This window comes from Ambystoma mexicanum, chromosome 13 (assembly GCF_040938575.1).
Source record: "Ambystoma mexicanum isolate Mex_15411 chromosome 13, UKY_AmexF1_1, whole genome shotgun sequence".
Lineage (NCBI taxonomy): Eukaryota > Metazoa > Chordata > Amphibia > Caudata > Ambystomatidae > Ambystoma > Ambystoma mexicanum.
In genome coordinates, this window is record NC_090938.1 from 132930374 (window position 1) to 132954343 (window position 23970).

Genomic DNA, 23970 nt, shown 5'->3' on the forward strand with positions numbered 1-23970 from the left:
GCTCCAACATAAAACTGTGACCTTGTATTTCAAAGACTTTGCAAAGTCGTCTGGGGTTATTGCTTGATGTAATTGTGACATACTGTGGCCACAAGAGGAAGGTGGCGGCCAATGGGGGATCTCCCCGCTATAAACAGCCCTAGCGGCGCCTTCTCCAGAGGGTCCATTAATCCCAGCTGGCAGCGTCCCTCGCTCATGAGGTCTTATCTACCTTCAGTTCACGTGTTTATGGGACCTGCTGTTCAGAAAGGCACAGGGAGCTCGGGCCGCGGCCAGTGCACCTGCCCGGTTCCCAGTCACAACCCTTGGGGAACCACCTGGTTCCTACACCACCCTGGCCCCGATCCTCGAGGTCATGTGCCCGGGGAGGAGTGGCAACATATAACCCGGCTGGTGGGCCGCTGCCGGGCACAGTGCAGACTGAGACCCGGACAGGACAATGCAGCTCCCTCTGATCCTGCTGCTGGTGTTGCCAGCTGCCTTCGCCAATGCCATCCCCGAGGACAACGGACAGGGCTCGCACGGCATCCCGGAAGAGAAAGGGCTGTTCTTAAACCTGGTAAGGGGTGCCACCTCTTGGGGTTCCATGTTAACCAGCGGTGGCGCAATGCCTCTTTTTAAAGCAGATTTTGGGAATTTAGATCACGGGCCATAAAAATGAATAAACACCTGTAGGTGCTTAAAGGCATTAGATGCTGAAAATTAACCAGTCAAGTTATCTGTACAATGTGGGCACCAGCGACTATCGCCAACAATAAGGATTCCAGGACGACCCACTCCATGTCATGCCAAGGGGGACAATTCAGGGGTGCTATCCAGGTTTCAGCTGGCAGGGTTCAGAAACGGCCCTCGAGCCGGGGCTCTGCCGGGGCTCCCCGATGAGATTCACCCGAAACTGCTGTAGACGCCACGATCACTCGTGTTGCCGCATCACTTTCAGGCTTTTAGAGTTATACTATTTGTTTTGAAAGTCTGAACGTAAATTATAATTGTTTTTGGAACGTATGTTGGCTCCTGAATTAGAAAGATTTAATGAAAGTATTTCATGCAAAAGAATCATGGATTTCCTTCAAAAGAATGGGAGGTTGAAAGCAGCGTCGACTTCATTCGTTTTTATATTTGAATATCTTTGTTTAGTTGCTTTTTGACTTCTTATTAATTCCGTTTCTAAGATTGTACAGCCTTTCATGTCAGGTACATCCATTCGCCTGCTTCGTCTAGGCCAATCCGTCGGTGTACTAGGCCACGCTCTTATAAAAGTTCCTCAGTTACTTGCGACTTTCAGGCGCTGCCAACTACTTCTTGGGCCCCACACCCCAATATTGTTCTGTGACTAGTTAGGGCACCTCCCGATTTCTTAGCCCCACTTAGAGCAACGGTTCTATTAATCCCCAACTCAAGGAAACACGGCATCAACCCTCTCTTTAAACAATGAAAGACTTCCAGGTTGATATGATTTGGTATTTATAACAAGCCTATACACAAGTGTTTCAAGGCACAGAGACAAGGGAGGGGAAACAAGAGGAGGACAAGGCACCGATCTAACTACACCTAGTGACATTGAGATTGTGCAAGTGCACGGGAGAGGGAAGGGGGCAAAGTGCCAGGGAAGGGGGGAGGAGAAGTGCAAGACACACGATCAAACATCAAAGAACAAGTATTGCGGCCAGCAGGTGGCAGTAGAAGGTTAGGTGCAGACAACAAGTGTCTGATAAGTGCAGGTAGCGGGACTGTAGGGGTGCAGATACAGACCCAAGTGCAGGGTTGCCAGGAGGCGTTGCAGGTGTGCAGCTGGAGCGCAGGGACCTGGGCCCATAGTTCAGATGGTGGCCAGGAGACCAGTGCAGTATCAGACAGGAGATCAGCAGGGAAGAGGAAGAGAGAAGACAGAAGCAAAGAGGAAAGTCTTGAGATTCTTCCGGAACTGGAGATGGTTCTGCTCAAGTTTCAGAGAGGCATGGAGGCTGTTCCAAAGGGAGGTGCCAGCCGAAGAGTGAGATCTGTCCCCAACTCGTTGCTTGGTAAAGCAACTGACCCTCAAGGAGTTGGAGGTGGAGGAGCGAAGAGCTCGAGTAGGAAGGTACCTCCGAAGAGAGAGTTGGAGGTATTGTGGTCCCAGGCCCCAGAATGCCTTGTGGACAATGCAGAGGGTCTTGAACTTGATCCTTGCAGCCACTGGGAGCCAATGGAGAGATTTCAGGGCTGGAGAGATACGATCCCTGCGCTTGACGCCAAGGACAAGTCTCGCAGTCCAATTCTGGATGAGTTGCAGAGGATGGAGAGTAGAGGCAGGCAGATTTAAAAAGAGGCTGTTGCAGTAGTCAAGCCTAGAGAGAACCAGAGCTCTGGAGACAGATAGCTTCTGGGGGAAGGAGAGGAAAAGAAGAATACCTATGAGGAGGTGCAGTTTGTACTTTGACTTCTTAGAGACGTCAGAGGTGTGAGGAGAGAAAAAAAGTGTGGAGTCGAAGATGACCCCAAGGTTCTTAGCCTCACAGGCGGGAGCAGCAAGAGGGCCAAGGGAGCCGGCCAGAGACTGGCAGGATAGAAAGGTGAGGGTTTGCCAATGAGGGGGATCTCCGTCTTACTGGCATTCAGGCAGACATCGTTGGTAGCACACTTCTCCTGGATTGCAGACAGACAATACGGGATGAGAGAAAGAGAAGAGTCGGCGTAGGGGAGCCTGAAAGCGAGCTGAGTGTTGCCCGCATAGCACTGGAAGTTGGAGCAGAGAGCAGCAATGCGATGGGCGAGAGGTGACAGGTATTGGTTGAACAACCAGGGCGAAAGGTTAGACACCTGGGGAACACCACAGGTGCAGAGAGAGATAGAGGAGAGGAGAGGAAGGACCCAAGTTGGACCTGGGAGCATCAGTCTGAGAGGAAAGATGTCAGCCAGGCCAGACCAGAGCCTTATCAGTGATACCCAGGTTATCATGGAGCCGGTTGAACAGGATGGCATGGTTGACCGTGTCAAAGGCATAAGAGAGATCAAGTAGGATGAGGACAGAGGAGAGATTAGCATCAAGGTTAGAGAGCAGGTCTTCACGGATGTTCAGGATAGCAGTTTCCGTGCTTCTGGCTGCTATGAAACCTGACTGATGGTCATGGAGACAACCAATAGATTCAGTGTGAAGATTAAGCTGGGAGATGGCCACCTTTTCCAGGAGTTTGCCTAGGAAAGGAGTGATGGAGATCTGGTGATAATTAGCTGGAAGGCAGGGGTCGGCTGAGGGTTTCTTGAGAAGAGGGTGCACCAGAGACTGCTTCAGAGGGGAAGGGAAGGTTCCAGTGGTGAAAGAGTGGTTGCAGAAGTCGGCCAAGGCTGGAGCAAGGGTGTAAATGTGGTCCTTGATGGTTTTGGAAGAACAGGGAAGAACCTGTTTTTTTCCTAATTATTTTTAATGCCATTTTTTAAACATATTTCACCAACATTTAAACCCCGTCCCCCCTCCCTCGTTCCCCCAACCCTCCCCTCCCCCACATTCCCCCGTCCGGTATTGAGTCCTCTACTTCACCATACATGTCCTACATGGAAACTCTCTCCGTTTGCGTGACATATTTCACCTTGACTTTCTCCCTCTTAAGTCTGTGCCTAGCGTTCCTTAGATTAGGCCTAGAAGGTGCATCTTCTGTGGGTACCAGGCTCTCCCGGAGTCTTTCACTAGGTATTGTAGAACTAGGTCCCAGTCCATACAGAATTTCTCGTGTTCCACCCTGATCTCGTAAGTTACTTTTTCCACTGCCACCAGGGACCCTATTTTGCAGACCCATTCATGTTCGGTGGGAGCCTCTTTAGCTTTCCATTTGCGTGCTATCAGCAGAGCTCCGGCCATTACCAGGATCACGTATATCATCCGCTGGGCCCTAGTGGCCAGTTTATCCAGTTCCCCATCCACTCCCAGAATAAATAGTCACCTGTTCCGTGCATTCCCCATTCCTAGAACACTTTGGATTGTTTCTTGCACCATGTCCCAGAACTGATAGACTGCCGGGAACCCCCACCATATGTGCCCCCAATTGCCCTCTGCTCCACAACACCTCCAGCACAGCTTTGATGACGACCTGTATATTTTCCATAGTCTAGTGGGAGTCAGGTGCCTCTGGTACATGAATTTTAACCAAATTCCTTGAATTTGCAGTGAGTAGGCCAACCTTGAAATATTCAACCACTGTGTATTCCAATGCTCTAGCTCTATTTCCTTCTCCGCTTCCTTTTCCCAGTTAATCATAAACCGCCTCTTCCCTACTCCTTCCCCTTCTTTGATCAGCCTGTATAGGTCCCCCACCAAGTGCTTGTCCCCTGATTTGGTAGTCACACATTTTTCCATTGGGGTGAGTTCCCGTGTCACTGCCTCCCTTATCCCAGGATTAAGGAGCCAGTGCCGCAGCTGCGCGTAGCAGAACCTTTCCCCTTCGTCCAGTTTGAAGTCCTTTTTGCACTGAATAAACGATTTTATCTCCTCACCTTCATACATGATCCTACCATCCTACAGCCCCCTTCTTGCCGTTTGTCGTACCCTTTCACTTCCCTGCCTGGGGCAAATTGTGGGTTCCCATAAACTGGCGTTAACGGTGAGGGGAACGTGATTTTGGAGTGCTTCACTAGTGCATCCCACGTGCGGAGCACCAATGCTTCTATGGCACTACTGTACATTTTCCTATGTCTGTCTTCCTGGGGTAGCCACAGAACCTTCTTCAAGTCCATCCCTACAACTGCCCTGTCCATTTCTCTCCACTTTTTCCCACTGTCTCCTTTTGACCAGTCCTTTAAGACTCTGATTTGGGCTGCTCATTAGTATGCTAAAGGGTCTGGTCCTCCCACCCTTCCTTTATGCCTCGGCATCAGCTGTAGTTTGTATGAAATTCTAGACTTCTTCTGGCCCCATACATAGGTCTGCATGCATTTGCGGAGGGATCGAAAGAATGCCATCTGGACCTTGGTGGGGATTGGCATGAACGTGTATAGCAATTTCGGCAGCGCCACCATTTTCACGGTGTTCCTCCTGCTAAGCCAGGAGATGTATAGGGGTGCAACCTCTTAATATTTTCCAGGAATGGGGGATAGTTCCCCTCATACATATGATCTAAGGTTTTTGTGATGCTAATTCCCAAATATTTCAGTTTATTGCCCACCCACATAAATGGTGTTCCGGGTTTCAACTCCTCTTCCCTCTCCTGTGAAGTCTGGATACTCAGGATCTCCGATTTGCCCTTATTTATTTTTAGCGCTGCTACTTCCCCAAACTGCACCAGTATTCTGTCCACCGCCTTTAAGGACCCCCTGGTGATTGTTAAAAGCATATCATCTGCAAATGCTGTAATCTTATGCTCCTTCCCGCCGAATGGGACCCCTTCTATTTAATCCTATTGAGTAGGGGCTCCAAGTACTGGGCGTGCAGAAGTGGGGATAAAGGCCCCCCCTTTTTGTGCCTCTGGATACTTTGACTGGGTCAGATAACTCCCCATTTATCAGTAGCCACATCGATGGGTTTTTGTAGTTGGCTTCTATCTTTGAAATATATGTTTCTCCGAACCCCATTTTGTCAATTCTGTGAAAGAGGAACCCCAGTCCACCCTGTCGAAGGCTTTTTCGGCATCCAGAGCAACTTCCAGAGCCTCCCTTTGCATTTTGTTGCCTTTCTCAATAATATGGGCTACTCTCCTGGTGTTATCGTGGGTTTGACGGCCGCGTACAAAGCCTGATTGACCGGGATCTATCAAACTGGACAGGAGAGGGCCTAAGTGGGCAGCCAATATTTTAGTATAAATCTTAGCATCCAGGTTAATTAGTGCGGTTAGCCTATACGAACCACATAGAGTATGGTCCTTTCCCGGCTTGGGCAGTAGTATCACTTTTGCCTCCTCCACTGCGGGCGTTATTCCTCCCTCCTCCCCAAATCTCTTATACAATGATGCCAGGCGTGGAGCTAGGGCTTCCTTATATGTTTTATAAAATTCTGATGTGAAGCCATCAGGTCCCAGTGCTTTATTGGTGCGGAGGTCTATTATCGCTTTGAGGACCTCCTCTCTTATCTCCCTCTCTAATTTCCCCCTTTCCAGGGCTGTAATCCTAGGAAGGTCGCAGTTAGCTAATTACGCTTCCTGGGCTCCGTCTGCAGGGTTTTCTGATTTATAGACTTTACATAAAATTCGGTGAATTCTCTTTTGATGGCCTTTATACCTGTTTGTTCCCCCGTCTTAATTTCTAGGATTGTTCTATCCTTTTCCTCCTTTCTTAACATTCTCGCTAGCATCCTGTCCGCTTATTTGCTTTTATATAATACTTCTGTTTCAGATACAGTAGGGTCATCTCTGCCTTGTGTGTTAGTAGGGTTTTGAGACCTCTCACTGCCCTGAACTCCTTACGTACCTCCCCGGATGGCTTATCTGCCATCTGAATTGTGAGAGCCTTCAAGTTGCCCTCCAGATCATTCTCTAGTCGCCTCATTTCTCTTTCTCGTCTTACTTTTACCGCAATTATCTTTCCCCTAATGGTGGCTATAAAAGCATCCCAAATCCAATGTGGGTCTATGTCTTGTGTCTCATTTATTTCAAATAACTGATCTATCCCCTCCCTCAGTTCCTTCTTCAGAATTTCATCCCTGAATATGTGTGCTGGACATCTCCAATTGTGTCGATAGCGAGAATAACATTGTAATAGGTGCATGAATTGATATGGAAATGGCTCCCACCTCCACTCCCTTCACTCTACCCAGCAGAGAGCTTGATACCCAGATATAATCTATCCTGGATGCCGACCTATGGACGTGGGAGTAAAACGAGTAGCCCTTCATGTTCCCTCTCAATTCTCTCCACGTGTCCACTAGCGCTAGGTTATCCAGCTTCCGCTTCAGTTCCTTAGAGGGTCTACTTTGATTGTGAAAGATCCTGGCACTTCTGTCCTTCTCGGGGTCCCAAGCTAGGTTGACGTCACCTCTCAATATTATCTTCCCTTTAGCAAACCCCTCCAGCTTACTTACCATTAATTGTATGTAGTGATCTTGGCCTGTATTTGGAGCGTACAAGGAGGCTAATGTGATAGTTTCCCCTCCCCCTGAAGCACTGATGCTACATACCTACCGTTTGTATCTTTACTAACCCCCATTATTTTGAGTTCTACATTATTCTTCAGTGATATAAAGGTGGCCCCTTTCTTTTTTCGGCTATTTGACTGAAGTTTTCTGTTATAACCCCTTAATCTGAACCTCTGCGCATCCTTGTCTTGTATATGAGTTTCGAGCAGCGCTATCAGATCTGTGCACTCTCGCGCTAAGTACTGTTCCAGTCTTTTCCTTTTTACGGGTGAGTTAAGCCCCTTGATATTCATCGATATAAGCTTCATCTGTTTACTTTTAGCCATTCTTACTGTGCGTTTCTAGTGCTGAGCCTTCTGCTACCTGTCTGACCTCCCCCCTCTAAAACTCGAAACCGGACCCGCCATCCACCTCCCCTTTTACTCCTCCGCCTCTCCCCCTCCCCCGGTAGTTTGACCCAACCGGCCTCTAGCCCCTCCCGATTCACCTCTTCGGGTGTTGAGCCCCTACTCACTCCCAGTGGTTCCCCTTGCAGGTCTTTCCTGACCCATGTGATTTCCAAGATGTCCCCCGCCGCTCCCCCTCACCCTCTTTTATTTTGTTTACCAATCCCCTCCCCAGGAGATCTTACTTTTCTCCCTTGACGTTGCGGTTACCGATTCTGTAGTGGGCCCCTTTCCAGTGGGCTTGTTACTTGTAGCCCATCTCTCTCCGGGTCCCTCGGGCCTAGCGGTCCCTGCTTTTTTCCATCCTTTCTCTTCGATTCTTTGGTTGTCCACTTCCACGCCTTCCTTTTCGGATGCTCCTTCTCTGAGGCCAGACTCTGTCCATATGCTGAGTCCACCTCAATGGCCAGTATATCTGCTCCCTTTTCGACCAATGTGATACTCCTCTGTCTTTTATCTACTTCAAAGAGGATTCCAAATGGGAATGTCCATTTGTATCTTATCTTCCTTTTGACCAGCTCATGTACTATTGGGCGCAACTGTGTCCTTTTGTTCAGTGTAATTTGGGACATGTCTTGGTAGAGTTGCACCGGTGAGCCATTGTATTTAAGTTCTTCAGACTTTCTAGCTGAAGCTAGTATGCGTTCCTTCAGCTTATATTTATGCATAGCCACAAGGACGTCCCTAGGCCTGGCCCCTGGCTCATTTCTCTTTGGGTCCACTCTATGAACTTGGTCGACCAAAATTCCTTCTGGGTCTGGTATGTCGAACAGAGTAGCAAATATTTTTTGGATTGCTTGTTGTAACTCTGCGTCTCCCACTGTCTCTGGTAATGCCTTTAACCTGATGTTAGCCCTCCTTGACCTGTTTTCAAGGTCTTCAGTTTGTATTTCAAGGTTATGCATTAGCCTTGCCAGGTGTTCCATCATGTTGTCTATTTTGTGGGTATCCTCTGCCAACTCTTGCAGGGTTCTTTCATTAGTATCCACTCTTGCTCCCAGGCCACATTGTTCACTTCTGACCTCTTTTATTGTTCCTGTTACATCTTCCTTCATTTTGTCAAGTTGCACCTGCATCATATTTGCCATTCTGTCTCTGAAGTTCTGGAAGTAGTATTGTTCCATAAATTCTTGGGTGACCCCAATTGCTTTTGGGGGTGCCCTCTTGGAAGGTATCATCCTCACTCCTTTCGTGCCACGTTTCACAGTGCTGCATGGATCCTCCCTCTTTCCCCCACATTTTTTGGATCACCCCCTCGCCGCCTTTTCTATTTCCGTTCGCTGGGAACTGGGGGTCTTTCACCCTGCTTTTTTGACATTCCGTTTCGACTCTGATGCCGCCCCGTCACTGGGCTCACAGTCCTTACCTCCTTCCTCCAATATGATCTGGATCCCCTCTCTCACGCGTTCTCCCTACTTGCCGCAACCTTGGGCAACCTGGGGCAGTTTGGGGGTGGCTTTGTGATGCCCCCTGCCTACTGCAGAGCTCCTCCAATGCTTTGTGGCCCGCTGCCCAGGCCGGGGGACGTCTGCCCCTTCCTACTCTCTTCTTCTGTTCCCACTTTGCCTAGTTGCCAGATGCTATTCCAGATCCCACTTCCTTTCTACCAGTCCTGTATTTCCTGGGGCTGGTTATGTCACCTCAGGCCCCGTGATGCTGGAGATCTGGTGCCTTACATACTGCAAGAACGTCCTGTGCTTCTTGGGGCTTTCTGCTGCCTCTGCGCCATATTCACCTGCGTCTGTTCTGGCTGAATGCTTCTGCAGCCTCCTCCGATCCCCCTGCGTGGACTGGAGACCTTGTGTCCCTTTGTTGGCTGCCACTGGCCTCTTTGTCCCATTTGGGGGATCAGGTTTAGTTCCATGTGCCCCTAGTCCTTTTCCGCTCGGCCCTGTTGCAAGCTGCTTTCTCTGGTCTCCCTTTGTTTTTGTCGTGCTTTAATGACTTGGGGCTTGTTATGCCTCCTTCCGCCCCCACTTGCTCAGGGGGTCAAGTCCTCAGCTCTTCTCAGTACTGCTCGCCACCTCTTTGGGCTTTTGGTTGTCCCTGCGTCTGGTGACTGGGGTTTATTCAGGTGGGTGCCAGTGGTGTCCCCGCCTTGCCCCCACTTGATTTGATTTGGGGGTCGGCTGCCTCTGGGGTGCTCCTCTGTGCTGCTCTGCTGCCCCCCCTTGTTAGCCTCTTCAGGGTTCCGTGTTTTCTTCCCGGGGCTAAGCCCTTTCCAGTACTGCCCTACTGCTCTTCCCTGGAGGCAGAGCAGGGCATGCGCGTAGCCTGATCCAGACAGTTGCGGACAGCAGGGGGTTCTCCTACCTTACGGTTGTTGAGGCCGGACTCCCAACGACTTCCTCTGGCTTACCACAGCTCCGTCCACGCTTCAACGTTCCAGACCTTAACGTTCCTCTTTGTTCTCCCCTCCACTCCCCTCCTCTGGTCGGTGTCGATTTCTCTGATCCTCCTTCACCCCGCTCATCGACGGGGGCACACTCTCTCACGTTCCCTGCAGCGGCCTGCCTCCGCAAGGGGCCCTTCTGCCTGGTCCTCTGGCGCTCCGTCTCCTTGCCCCGTCTGATGTTTACCGACCCGTTGTACTCCTTCGGACGGGAGATCTCTCCTTCCTTTGTGGTGCACCGCTCACCGCACCCCTCCGTGCCCAGACTCCTTCCGCCGGCTCGGGACCTGCACCCTCTGTCACTCCACCCGTCACTGTGTCTCCGGGTCTCGACTCCTCCTGGGTGTCCCCTTCTGCCCCTTCTGGGCCGCCTCCTCTGCGTTCCCCTTCTTGCTGTTGACTCGGGGCACAAAACCAGGTGCTGGCTCTGCTCCTGCTGCCGCCCCTATGTTCCCGGCATCACAGCCCCTTCTGCCCTGACTGGGCCGGGGTTACAGCGTTCCTTTGCCTGTTGTTGCCTCTGGGCTCAGGACCCGACTTGGCCCAGGGACCCACTGTGTCCTCAATGCTTGCAACGACTGTGGGCCACAGCGCCTCGTGGATAGCCACGATTGCCCTGACTGTGCCGGCCCCTTGGCATAAAGCTTCCTCCCATTCTCGTAGGGCGCAGGGGCCCCCATGGGTGCACTGCTTGCTGCTCCGCTGTGGTATCCATGCTAATTTATGCTGGGGGAGGGGAATTATAGCCGGATTTAACCTCTCAGAGTTGGCGGGGGATGTGCTTCACTGAGTCTCCACCACAGCGGCCATCTTGGATCTCCCCGGGAAGAACCTGTTTTGACAAGGTTTTCATAGATCAGACTTGTCTAGAAAACTCATTAGGGGTGAAGAAATCAAAGGCAGAGAAGGGAGGGGATGGCTGCAGGGGGGGCCAGAGGAAGAGGAGAGAGTGGAGGGATGAGCAGGTGAGGATGAAAGGGTGGACAGGATGTCCTGTGTTTTCGAGATGAAGTGAGAATCCAGGGCCGTACAGAGGGCCGGGGAGGGGACAGGAGAGGTAGAGACTGCGGCAAGATTGGCCACTTCCTTGCAGATTTTAAACAGTTTGGCCGAGTTATTAGGTGTCGCAGAGTTGCGAGCTTGGATGTGAGCTCTCTTCTTAGTGAGGTCAGAGAGTCGGTATTGCCTTTGGAGTAGGCTGCATGCCATTTTGCCAGAGGATGTACAAGATGCCAACCATTTCCTCTCAGCCACCCTACACTTACGTTTAAGGGTGACGAGGTCTGAGTCGTACCAAGAGTTGCACACGCTTCATGGGTCAAATGACTGAGAAGGTGAGTGGCAGTGTGGGGGTTGGCTTGGCCTAAGGGGTAGAAAGAGAGAGTTGAGAGGGAAGGAGAAAGTGGTCACTCCAGGAGAGAGGAGTGGTGCGAGGGTTAGAGAGGGGGAGGTTTGAGATCAGAACATCAAGGGTGTGCTCTGCAGAAAGAGTCAGGCCAGAGGGAAGAATGGAGAGAGAGAGTCACAGACGTTGTGAAAGAGTCCAGTGGCAGGACAGGAAGCATCCAGGTGGATGTTGAAGTCTCCTAGGAGGAGGAGTTGAGTGGTAGAGGCCAGGAGGGACGGAGAGAGGTCTGACAACTCTGAGAGGAAGGAGGAGATCTGACCAGGTGGTCGGTAGATAGTAGCCATTGTGAGAGAGTGGCCAAAGGAGAGAGAAAGCCTAAAGACCAGGCATTCAAAGGAGGAGTAGGCCTGCATAGGAATGATAGAGGCAGGAATCCACTCGGGGAAGATCAAGGCTACACCCCTACCGGAAAGGTTGGATCTGGGTGCAGAGAGGATCTTATAGCCATCAGGGAGGAGAGTGTCAAAGCTTGTGACAGATCTGGCTGTGAACCATGTCTCGGTGGGACCAAGGACATCATGGTTGAGTTCTTCCAGGAGACAGCAGATGTCAGAGGAGTGTTTGACAGCTGAGCGACAGTTAAGAGTGGCGAGGTGGAGAAGGTTGCCATCCTTGAAAGACTTCCGGGGAGGGGGTACAAATCAGAGGTACTCCCTGCAGAAGTGTAGAGGGAGCCCGAGGGTGGGCAGAGGAGGTAGGATGAGAGGGCAAGGTAGCCGAGGAGAAAGAGGGCACCAGAGAAGTGACAGAGTGTTAAACTGATGGAAACTGTTACCAAGTAGTTCACACGCACACGTGTCTGCAGCAGTCGCTCAACCTACTGAAGTGTTTTATTAGGTAGCTTGCACCGAGAGGCTCTGGTATCAAGGGGAGGGAGACAGGGTGCAAAAATCTGAAGTCAAAAATCTACTTCATACACAATCAAATGAAAATAGGCCAAGGCCGCTTCCAATTGCTGTAAGAAAGCTCAGGGCAATAAGTTGCCTGATGCTGAGAAATGCATCTTACCCAGGCCAGAATTTCCCACCCTGGTGAGCTGGCTCAAGGAGGTATTGTGCCGGCTGCAGCAATCTCTTCACCAAAAGATAATAAGCGTTGGCCTTCTCTCGACATTGCAGCCCATCGGGGTTCCATCAAACCTGAAATCAACCTTCTTCAATTTACTGCTCATGGAGCCCAACCTGGGGCCTCTCTTTGAGGGCAATCTGAAACTTCAATGATTCAATGCCTCCAGTGCTGCAACTGTCCGATGTAGCCTCCTCAACATCTGCAAAGCCCGTCCTTATTTCGACTCGTGTCCTCAGCAGTCTTGGGTCCAACTCCAGGCTTCTCACGCGACTCCGTCTCTACTTGGTTACTCCGTAGGGCAACGCACTTGATTTAGCTGCCCATCCCCTCTTAAACCTCCTCTGGTCCTCACCCCCCCTTTGCACACTGTCTCAAAGTGGAGTGGCTGTCTATACACAATCCATGGACTAGCCCCCACTTTATCTGGCTAACCGCATCTCTCGTTACTCGCCCCCTTACACTCTTTGATCCCAAACCTTCCTCAGCCTCTATGTCCCCATCCTGCCGGTGCCACCTCTTACTTTACCCCCTACAGCCTACTTGTGCCTCGCCGCTGCACCATCCCCTGCCATTAAGTTAATCGCCACCTTACCTGGCTTCAAGACTGCGCTGAAAGGGCACCTCCATTCCTGCAAGGGGCATGCGAGTGGTGGTGTGGTACTATCCCCTGCACCCTGCCCCTCTTGCCCTTTCTGCCCTTTCACCTGTAAGTAAACACTGCAAATGAAAATCGTGAGAGAGAGATATATACTCCAAGTGGTTAATCCGGTGTATGTTTGTTTGTAACATATGCCAATGCTGTCCTCTCTTACTGTCCCATTCCATTCCTACTACACCTAGTTATTGTGTCTGTAACCATGGCCTGTATTGTGCTGTTTGGGGCGGAGAGTGATACAGACATAGGGGCAGATTCTCAAAAACAGGCGCATCTCAATGAGGTGCGTAATCGCGCAAAGATGCGCCAGCATGATTGCACATTGCATCGAAGATGGCAAATTCACAAAGAAAACACCAAAAAATGCCCAGTGCGCAAAGGTGTGCAAACTGTTGCGCAAATAAGTGGGCTTTTAATGGCACATCTGGTGAGATGAACACGTTCTTGGTGTATCTGGGAGAGGACCACTTTTAAATGTGCAAATACTGACATGAGCATCACTTTGTGCCGAAAACATGTGCATTTCATCAGATGCCCCAAAAATGGGTATATATACCCTGAAAAACAAGACAAGTATTTCACACAATTTGTTTAATGTTCATTCTCTTTTTTTGTCCTATGTGTGTAATAATCTGAAAATAAGACAATGCACATTTTTTTTTACTTCAGCTTTGTTGTGACTTTACTTTGTAAAATGGTCCACTTCTCACGCGAGTACGTGTATACTACCATTTAAATGTCTCAGGTGGTAGTTTTGCAATGCCTGGCAGGAATGCCATAGAGCGATGTCTATAACTGTGTTGATGCAGAGTACGACTATGCATTTAATTCATATACGTGTGTAGACACTGGATGTGTGATTGCTAGACAGCCACATGGAAAGTGTTCTACTTCCCAATTAATGTCTTCTCATTTCTGTGCAAGTGTTCTATGGCTGCAAGGTTATGAGGCCCGAATCAGTGAGACCAAGGGCAACACAAACGCACAGTACCCAGCTATGTCGTAAAGTGCCCTCACTGATCCTGCCTTGGTACATGTATACCCAAGCAGATGTAAGGATCATGTTGAAGACCTTCCGTAGGTCTCCACTGACGCCACACTGGTGATCTGTCTTGACAAGAAATCCAGGGCGTGCATTGTGGGTGCAGTAAGGGCCCTGTAACATTCTGTGCAGTGTAACATCGTGCGGATCATGCTCTTGGAATGTGGAATGCTTTGTGCAGAATGTTGGTGGCAGGCATTTTCTTTACAGAGTGGGGTCAACAGAAGGAGAGCTGGCTGAGAAGAAGCCAGTGGGGCATAGGCTGGATCTGAAATAAAGAAGAAGAAATGCACTCACCTGTAACCTGTATCATTTCAGGCCCCCTCTCACTGACTCACCATCTCCAGTAGGATATAGGGAGCAAGGCGGCCCCTCTGGGTGGCCTCTTCATCAGCCAGCTGAAATATGGTGATCCTCCCATATACCACCCCCTTCTCATCAGTCGGTAGCATCAGGATGCCTACAGGATCGGCCATTTTGGGAATGTGTACCAGTCTCTCTGTGCTGTGCTTTTATACAGTGGTGTTGCTTGTGATTGGGGAACACCATGTGCTTCTTTGGTTGGAAAAATCACGTGCACTCTTTTCTGGGCCACTTGCTCCACATTGAGAAAGGAGCAAGACCAGTGGTCAGGTTTTGTGAATCAGGATTTTGGTGCATCTTTGCTCATTTTCTGGGTTCACTCCCCCTTTGAATGCTTAATTATGTGCATTTGCATGCTTTCCCCCACTTTGGGCATCCTTTGCTTACATTTTGCCCTCCTTTTCTAAAGTGGCACATCTCTGAGATGCGCACTTCTGTGACTGAAGCGCATCAATTTCTGGCGTATCTCCGGTTTGCCCACGTTTTTATTTTTGAGAATCTGGCCCACAAGTGTGTACTTATCTGAAAAAGGGTTATATTGACATGGCCTGTGTTTTTTTTCTTGAGGGCACTGGTGATCCAGACATGGGGCTTCATTACGAGTCCGGCAGTTACCCCGCCGTTGCCACCGGACTCGTAATAATTTACTGATGCCTGACTTCCCGGTGCCACAGGCTAATTACGAGTCCAGCGGTCTGGGAAGTCAGGCGGCGGTAAATTGTAAGTCCCCATCCCCATAGAGTCCCGTTGGACTCTGGGATTGGGGACACGGAAGCGCCGGTACCATTGCTAACGGTGCCGGCGCTTCTGTGAAGTGTTTGCCTACAGTGGCCACTACGCCCGTCAAGGTCAGACCTGTCCGCACAGCGGCCACAGCAGGCAAACTCGTATTTTGTCGGTCCGGAAACAAGGGGGTCAGTGAGCTTACCGGCACCCTTGTTTCCGGACTGGCAAACTTAGAAGGAGTCCCATGGTCTCTATTAGGATGTTGTTTCTGCCAAAGGTGATACCATCCTGTCCTGTATTGAGCTTTTAGGAACACAAGATTATACATTAATAATCTGTTTGCGGGTAGAGAAGTGCCAGACATGTTTGTATTGAACATTTTTGGGCCCAGAGGTGATACCGTCATAGTGTGTATTTGTGAGGGAGAGGGTCCAAATGAAGTGGTCCATACATAGCTCTTAGGGGGTAACAAGTAATACAAGCGTGGTCTATATAGTGCTGTTTTGGGTCGGAGGTAATATAGGCATAATCTGTATAGTACTGATGGGGTGGAAGGGGTCAGGGGATGTCTGTGTAGGGCTTTTTATAGCACAAGGTTATATGTGTAGCCCCTGTTTCCTGGACCTGATCGTGCAGGGGTTTACTCTTCCCTTCCCCGGAGCACGGACAGTTCCCATGGATACCACCAAGCTCATGCCCCAGCCCGCTGGGTAAGGAGGGCCGCTTCACCTGCTAACTTAAAATCACTGTTAACAGGAGATGGGCTACACCCTGAGTTCTTGATCACTAATGGACACAGACACCAGAGTGAATTTATCAAATAAAAAACCCTTTTACACTTCTTATACCTTTCCCTTTGCTAGGCTTCCCCTTGCGTGAGTTCCAACTGAATGGGGTGCTGCTACATCAGCTCACCCTTCCTTGGAGGGGTCTCAGAGACCCTCGGGGCGAATCTGGTGCAACAGGCCCCTCCCTAACCTCAGGTACCACCCACACGGAGTGTGAGGCCAGAGGATGGGCTCTGTGTGTGGTCCCATCTTGCTAAGCTTCCGCAGCCTCACACCAAGGCACCTCCGCACCCCCCCCTATTTTAAGTAATGGCCATATATCCTACTCCAACTTAACTTGTAACCTTACTAAATATACTCCCTACTACTTACCTCAACTTTGCATTTCCCCCACTTAACAATTACACTACATTTCACTGCCGCACCCGCTGCCAATTTAGGCATAGGTGGCATCCCCATGGTAACAGGGGATGCCGCCTGTTATCACCGCTGTGGGCCGTAACCACCTTCTAGCCTGCACGCTCCTAGCATACGTAGCCTGGGAGGACTTTAAAGAAGGTCCCGCCGGGCAGCCTAGTCTGGGCCACCCCCCACATGCAGCCTGGGTCAGGCTGTTCTTTATGGGGGCAGCAGCACCTGACATGCTGCCTGGCCTTTGAATGTCACTGGGTCCATCTGATCTGGTCCCTGGGCAGGCCAACAGGGGTTGTGGCCCGGGGTGGCCGAGGTGCTCCTGACATAAGCAGCTTGACCCCGTTGGATCAGTCTCTGGGGGGCTCCCTGTGTGCCGCCTGGCACCATTCGAAGGATCTAGATCCTGGGGAGGGGGGTTGCTCAAGGCAGAATCCCCCAGGCAAGACTTTGTCCTACTCTTCCTTCCCCGACTATCCTTTTGCAACCATATTTTCTTGTTTAAATCCTTCTGTATTCTTTTCTCTCCCCTGTCCAGCTCATTCCTGGGCAGGGGAGTTCTAGTCTAGTTTTCTCTTTTCTTTTAACATTCCATTCAGCCCCATGGTGAGCTCACACATTAAAATGCTTTATTACCCTGGTGTCCGCGTCTTTTTTCTAGGTGTTTCCTCAGAGGACAAGCATGTAGCCCCACTGGCCGGGCCCTGTGGGGGTCACGGGCAACATATGCATATGGTCTGTATAGTGCTGTTGGTAGCAGAAGGTGAAGCAGGTATGGTCTGCCTAAGAATTATAGGGGTGGAAGGCCACATGGGCTTGGTTCTTATAGTGCTGCTTGGGGCGGAAGTTGATAATGGGATTATTTACGCAGTGCCAGTTCTATGCTAAATGTCACTGTCAGAAGCGCAATGTTACGGAAAGCTGCTACAAGAAGGATGCTACACCGCAGGGCCACTTTCTAGCAGAGTCATTTATCGGGGGTTCTCCTGCTCCCACCGTTCCTGCTGCATAGATCCCCTGCCCTCCTCTCCTGCCAATACCCCGACGTGCCCCCTTCCTGGCGCTTACTGTGTCTGCTGTTTGCGGTCTGAAGGCCGCCAGCGTTGGCTATATCCTCGCGGCTCCCAGTCTGCAAATGGCCCCGCTGTTTGGAAAAAGGGAGATGAGCATGGACTTTACTAAGCTGTTTGAGGTGAAAGGAAATATGGGCATAGCCTTTGTAGTATTTGTTTTGGGTGGAAGCCATAGTCTATTTATTGCTGTTTCTGGTGGAGTGATAAACGGGCTTGGTCTTTGTAGGGCTGTTTGAGGCAGAAGGTAAGATGGGCATGGTCTATGTAGTGTTTGTTTGTGTAAAGAAGGTAATATGGGTATACTCTGTGTAGTGCACTTTGGGATGAAATGGGATACGAGCATGGTCTGAATGAGCTGTGGGTAAGACGAGCCATGATCTGTAAAATGCTGTTTAGGGAAGATGGTGAGAAGCAATGGTCGGTAGAAGGCCAGTTTGGGGAAGAAGGTGAGATGCCATGGTCAGTAGAGGGCCAGTTTGGGGAAGAAGGTGAGACACCATGGTTGGTAGAGGGCCAGTTTGGGGAAGAAGGTGAGATGCCATGGTCGGTTGAGGGTCAGTTTTGGGAAGAAGGTGAGACGCCATGGTCGGTAGAGTGCCAGTTTGGGGAAGAAGGTGAAATGCCATGGTCTGTTAAGGGCCAGTTTTGGGAAGAAGGTAAGACTCCAGGTTCTGTAGAGGGCTCTTTGAGCAGAAGGTGAGACACCATGGTCTGTAGAGGGACAGATTGGGGAATAAGGAGAGACGCCATGGTCGGTAGAGGGCCAATTTGGGGAAGAAGGTGAGACACCATTCTCGGTAGAGGGCCAGTTTAGAGAAGAAGGTGAGACGCCATGGTCGGTGGAGGGCCAGTTTGGGGAAGAAGGTGAGATGCTATGGTCGGTAGAGAGCCAGTTTGGGGAAGAAGGTGAGACGCTATGGTCGGTAGAGGGCCAGTTTGGGGAAGAAGATGAGATGCTGTGGTCGGTAGAGGGCCAGTTTGAGGAAGAAGGTGAGACGCCATAGTTGTTAGAGGGCCAGTTTGGGTAAGAAGGTGAAACGCCATGGTCGGTAGAGGGCCATTTTGGGGAAGAAGGTGAGACGCCATGGTCGGTAGAGGGCCAGTTTGGGGAAGAAGGTGAGACTCCAGGTTCTGTAGAGGGCTCTTTGAGCAGAAGGTGAGACACCATGGTCTGTAGAGGGCCAGATTGGGGAATAAGGAGAGACGCCATGGTCGGTAGAGGGCCAATTTGGGTAAGAAGGTGAGACACCATTCTCGGTAGAGGGCCAGTTTAGAGAAGAAGGTGAGACGCCATGGTCGGTGGAGGGCCAGTTTGGGGAAGAAGGTGAGATGCTATGGTCGGTAGAGAGCCAGTTTGGGGAAGAAGGTGAGATGCTATGGTCGGTAGAGAGCCAGTTTGGGAAAGAAGGTGAGACGCTATGGTCGGTAGAGGGCCAGTTTGGGGAAGAAGATGAGATGCTGTGGTCGGTAGAGGGCCAGTTTGAGGAAGAAGGTGAGACGCCATGGTTGTTAGAGGGCCAGTTTGGGTAAGAAGGTGAAACACCATGGTCGGTAGAGGGCCATTTTGGGGAAGAAGGTGAGACGCCATGGTCGGTAGAGGGCCAGTTTGGGGAAGAAGGTGAGACGCCATGGTTGGTTGAGGGCCAGTTTTGGGAAGAAGGTGAGAAGCCATGGTCGGTGGAGGTCCAGTTTGGGGAAAAAGGTGAGACGCCATGGTTGGTTGAGGGTCAGTTTGGGGAAGAAGGTGAGACGCCATGGTCTGTTGAGGGCCAGTTTTGGGAAGAAGGTAAGACTCCATGGTCTGTAGAGGGCTCTTTGAGCAGAAGGTGAGACACCATGGTCTGTAGAGGGCCAGATTGGGGAATAAGGAGAGACGCCATGGTCGTTAGAGGGCCAATTTGGGGAACAAGGTGAGATGCCATGGTCGGTAGAGGGCCAGTTTAGGGAAGAAGGTGAGGCGTCGTGGTCAGTAGAGGGCCAGTTTGGGGAAGAAGGTGAGATGCTATGGTCGGTAGAGAGCCAGTTTTGGGAAGAAGGTGAGACGCCATGGTCGGTAGAGGGCCAGTTTGGGGAAGAAGATGAGATGCTGTGGTTGGTAGAGGGCCAGTTTGAGGAAGAAGGTGAGATGCCATGGTTGTTAGAGGGCCAGTTTGGGTAAGAAGGTGAAACGCCATGGTCGGTAGAGGGCCAGTTTGGGGAAGAAGGTGAGACACCATGGTCGGTAGAGGGCCAGTTTGGGGAAGAAGGTGAGATACTATGGTCAGTAGAGAGGCAGTTTCGGGAAGAGGGTGAGACACCATGGTCGGTAGAGGGCCAGTTTGGGGAAGAAGTTGAGATGCTGTGGTCGGGAGAGGGCCAGTTTGAGGAAGAAGGTGAGACGCCATGATTGTTAGAGGGCCAGTTTGGGTAAGAAGGTGAAACGCCATGGTCCGTAGAGGGCCAGTTTGGGGAAGAAGGTGAGACGCCATGGTCGGTAGAGTGCCAGTTTGGGGAAGAAGGTGAGACATCATGGTCGGTTGAGGGCCAGTTTGTGGAAGAAGGTGAGACGCCATGGTCGGTTGAGGGCCAGTTTGGGGAAGAAGGTGAGACGCCATGGTCGGTAGAGTGCCAGTTTGAGGAAGAAGGTGAGACGCCATGGTTGTTAGAGGGCCAGTTTGGGTAAGAAGCTGAAACGCCATGGTCGGTAGAGGGCCAGTTTGGGGAAGAAGGTGAGACGCCATGGTCGGTAGAGTGCCAGTTTGGGGAAGAAGGTGAGACGCCATGGTCGGTTGAGGGCCAGTTTGGGGAAGAAGGTGAGACACCATGGTCGGTAGAGATCCAGTTTGGGGAAGAAGGTGAGACAGCATGGTCGGTAGAGTGCCAGTTTGGGGAAGAAGGTGAGACGCCATGGTCTGTTGAGGGCCAGTTTTGGGAAGAAGGTAAGACTCCATGGTCTGTAGAGGGCTCTTTGAGCAGAAGGTGAGACACCACGGTCTGTAGAGGGCCAGATTGGGGAATAAGGAGAGATGCCATGGTCGGTAGAGGGCCAGTTTAGGGAAGAAGGTGAGACGCCATGGTCGGTAGAGGGCCAGTTTTGGGAAGAAGGTGAGATGCTATGGTCGGTAGAGAGCCAGTTTGGGGAAGAAGGTGAGACACCATGGTCGGTAGAGGGCCAGTTTGGGGAAGAAGATGAGATGCTGTGGTCGGTAGAGGGCCAGTTTGGGTAAGAAGGTGAAACGCCATGGTTGGTAGAGGGCCAGTTTGGGTAAGAAAGTGAAACACCATAGTCAGTAGAAGGCCAGTTTGGGGAAGAAGGTGAGATACCATGGTCGGTAGAGGGCCAGTTTGGGGAAGAAGATGAGATGCTGTGGTCGGTAGAGGGCCAGTTTGAGGAAGAAGGTGAGACGCCATGGTTGGTAGAGGGCCAGTTTGGGTAAGAAGGTTAAACGGCATGGTCGGTAGAAGGCCAGTTTGGGGAAGAAGGTGAGACACCATGGTCGGTAGAGGGCCAGTTTGGGGAAGAAGGTGAGAGGCCATGGTCAGTAGAGGGCCAGTTTGGGGAAGAAGGTGAGACGCCATGGTTGGTAGAGTGCCAGTTTGGGGAAGAAGGTGAGACGCCATGGTCTGTTGAGGGCCAGTTTTGGGAAGAAGGTAAGACTCCATGGTCTGTAGAGGGCTCTTTGAGCAGAAGGTGAGACACCACGGTCTGTAGAGGGCCAGATTGGGGAATAAGGAGAGACGCCATGGTCGGTAGAGGGCCAATTTGGGGAAGAAGGTGAGACGCCATGGTCGGTAGAGGGCCAGTTTAGGGAAGAAGGTGAGACGCCATGGTCGGTAGAGGGCCAGTTTTGGGAAGAAGGTGAGATGCTATGGTCGGTAGAGAGCCAGTTTGGGGAAGAAGGTGAGACACCATGGTCGGTAGAGGGCCAGTTTGGGGAAGAATATGAGATGCTGTGGTCGGTAGAGGGCCAGTTTGGGTAAGAAGGTGAAACGCCATGGTCGGTAGAGGGCCAGTTTGGGTAAGAAAGTGAAACACCATAGTCAGTAGAAGGCCAGTTTGGGGAAGAAGGTGAGACGCCATGGTCGGTAGAGGGCCAGTTTGGGGAAGAAGATGAGATGCTGTGGTCGGTAGAGGGCCAGTTTGGGTAAGAAGGTGAAACGGCATGGTCGGTAGAAGGCCAGTTTGGGTAAGAAGGTGAAACGGCATGGTCGGTAGAAGGCCAGTTTGGGGAAGAAGGTGAGACACCATGGTCGGTAGAGGGCCAGTTTGGGGAAGAAGGTGAGACACCATGGTCGGTAGAGGGCCAGTTTGGGGAAGAAGGTGAGAGGCCATGGTCAGTAGAGGGCCAGTTTGGGGAAGAAGGTGAGACGCCATGGTCGGTAGAGTGCCAGTTTGGGGAAGAAGGTGAGACGCCATGGTCTGTTGAGGGCCAGTTTTGGGAAGAAGGTAAGACTCCATGGTCTGTAGAGGGCTCTTTGAGCAGAAGGTGAGACACCACGGTCTGTAGAGGGCCAGATTGGGGAATAAGGAGAGACGACATGGTCGGTAGAGGGCCAATTTGGGGAAGAAGGTGAGACGCCATGGTCGGTAGAGGGCCAGTTTAGGGAAGAAGGTGAGACGCCATGGTCGGTAGAGGGCCAGTTTTGGGAAGAAGGTGAGATGCTATGGTCGGTAGAGAGCCAGTTTGGGGAAGAAGGTGAGACACCATGGTCGGTAGAGGGCCAGTTTGGGGAAGAAGATGAGATGCTGTGGTCGGTAGAGGGCCAGTTTGGGTAAGAAGGTGAAACGCCATGGTTGGTAGAGGGCAAGTTTGGGTAAGAAAGTGAAACCCCATAGTCAGTAGAAGGCCAGTTTGGGGAAGAAGGTGAGACGCCATGGTCGGTAGAGGGCCAGTTTGGGGAAGAAGATGAGATGCTGTGGTCGGTAGAGGGCCAGTTTGAGGAAGAAGGTGAGACGCCATGGTTGGTAGAGGGCCAGTTTGGGTAAGAAGGTGAAACGGCATGGTCGGTAGAAGGCCAGTTTGGGGAAGAAGGTGAGACACCATGGTCGGTAGAGGGCCAGTTTGGGGAAGAAGGTGAGAGGCCATGGTCAGTAGAGGGCCAGTTTGGGGAAGAAGGTGAGACGCCATGGTCGGTAGAGATCCAGTTTGGGGAAGAAGGTGAGACACCATGGTTGGTAGAGGGCCAGTTTGGGGAGGAAGGTGAGACGCCATGGTCGGTAGAGGGCCAGTTTGGGGAAGAAGGTGAGACGCAATGGTCTGTAGAGGGCTGTTTGAGCAGAAGGTGAGACACCATGGTCTGTAGAGGGTCAGTTTGGGGAAGAAGGTGAGACATCATGATCTGTAGAGGGCTGTTTGAGCAGAAGGTGAGAAGCTGTGGTCTGTAGATTGTCAGTTTGGGAAAGAAGGTGAGACATAATGGTCTGTAGAGGGCTGTTTGAGCAGAAGGTGAGACACCATGGTCTGTAGAGGGCTGTTTGGGGAAGAAGGTGAGCTGCCACTGTCTGTAGAGGGCTGTTTGAACAGAAGGTGAGACGCTGTGGTCTGTAGAGGGTCCGTTTGGGGAAGAAGGTGAGATGAAATGGTCTTTAGAGGGCTGTTTGAGCAGAAGGTGAGACGCCATGGTCTGTAGAGGGGCAGTTTGGGGAAGAAGGTGAGACGCCATGGTCTGTAGAGGGTCAGTTTGGGGAAGAAGGTGAGATGCTGTAATAATGACTGACACCATTATTACTGATGCATGGCAATAACTTTATCATCCTTGGGAGGGCTGAAGGGTTGTGTCGGCCCAAACAGGGTATGGAACCCAAATCGCTCACCCTGGTCCCATTCCTAAGGTAAGTTCTTTGCGCTTGAGCTATCTACTCGGTTTGGTTGGGTTGGAAGTCGATGCAGGCGTAACCAGTATAAAGCGGAGTGCTGAGGTAGGTTATATGCACGTGATCTGTCTAGTGCTGTTTCGGTAGAATGTGACAGAGGGATAGCAGGTTTCGTGTTGTTTGGACGGAAGGTAAGACATGTCTGGTCTATATAGAGGTGTTTGCGGTGAAAGTGATCCGGGCATGGTCTGAGTGGAGCGGTTTGTGTGTAAGATGAGACAGACATGACCTGTGCAGTGCTGTTTGAGGCAGCAGGGGAGACGGGTATGATCTGTAAAGTGCTGTTTGGGAAAGGCTGTCCAGGCAGGCATCGCCACTTTTGAGTGGTTTGAGGTGGACAGCGATACGGCCACGTTTGCTGTAGACTTTGCCCCTGTTTGATTCAGGTTGGATGCTAGTCTTTCAGTGCATAATATTCTATTGCCTTCTTCTAGGATAATGGCGAACTGTGCGGAGGCAGCTTCCAGTGCAAGAGTGACTGCTGCCACAGAATAAGTGGTGTAAGCTTGGCACGCTGTGCCCCAAGTTCTGCAGAGAACCAGGAGTGCACCCCTCTGGTAAGTAGCCTTTTTCTGATTGCCAGCTTCAATAGCCACCAAGGATCTTCTCGCTGCTAGCAGGTTGCCCTTGGCCGCCATTGTACTGACTCCAGGAGCCCCTGCAGATAAGGCTGTTTGGTCAACACCTGGCCCAAGGGGGCGGCCATCT

The 23970-nt window shown here is 51.1% G+C and overlaps 1 protein-coding gene across 1 annotated transcript in view; it reads left to right on the top strand.

Annotated features, from left to right (window-relative positions):
• Positions 1-244: 244 nt before the first annotated feature.
• Positions 245-23970, top strand: part of CLPS (colipase) — a 59905-nt gene continuing 36179 nt past the window's right edge. The window contains exons 1-2 of the mRNA XM_069632608.1: positions 245-559; positions 23697-23819. Coding sequence (XP_069488709.1) covers positions 440-559; positions 23697-23819 — 243 coding nt within the window. The 5' untranslated portion in view covers positions 245-439. The remainder of the gene's footprint in view (positions 560-23696; positions 23820-23970) is intronic.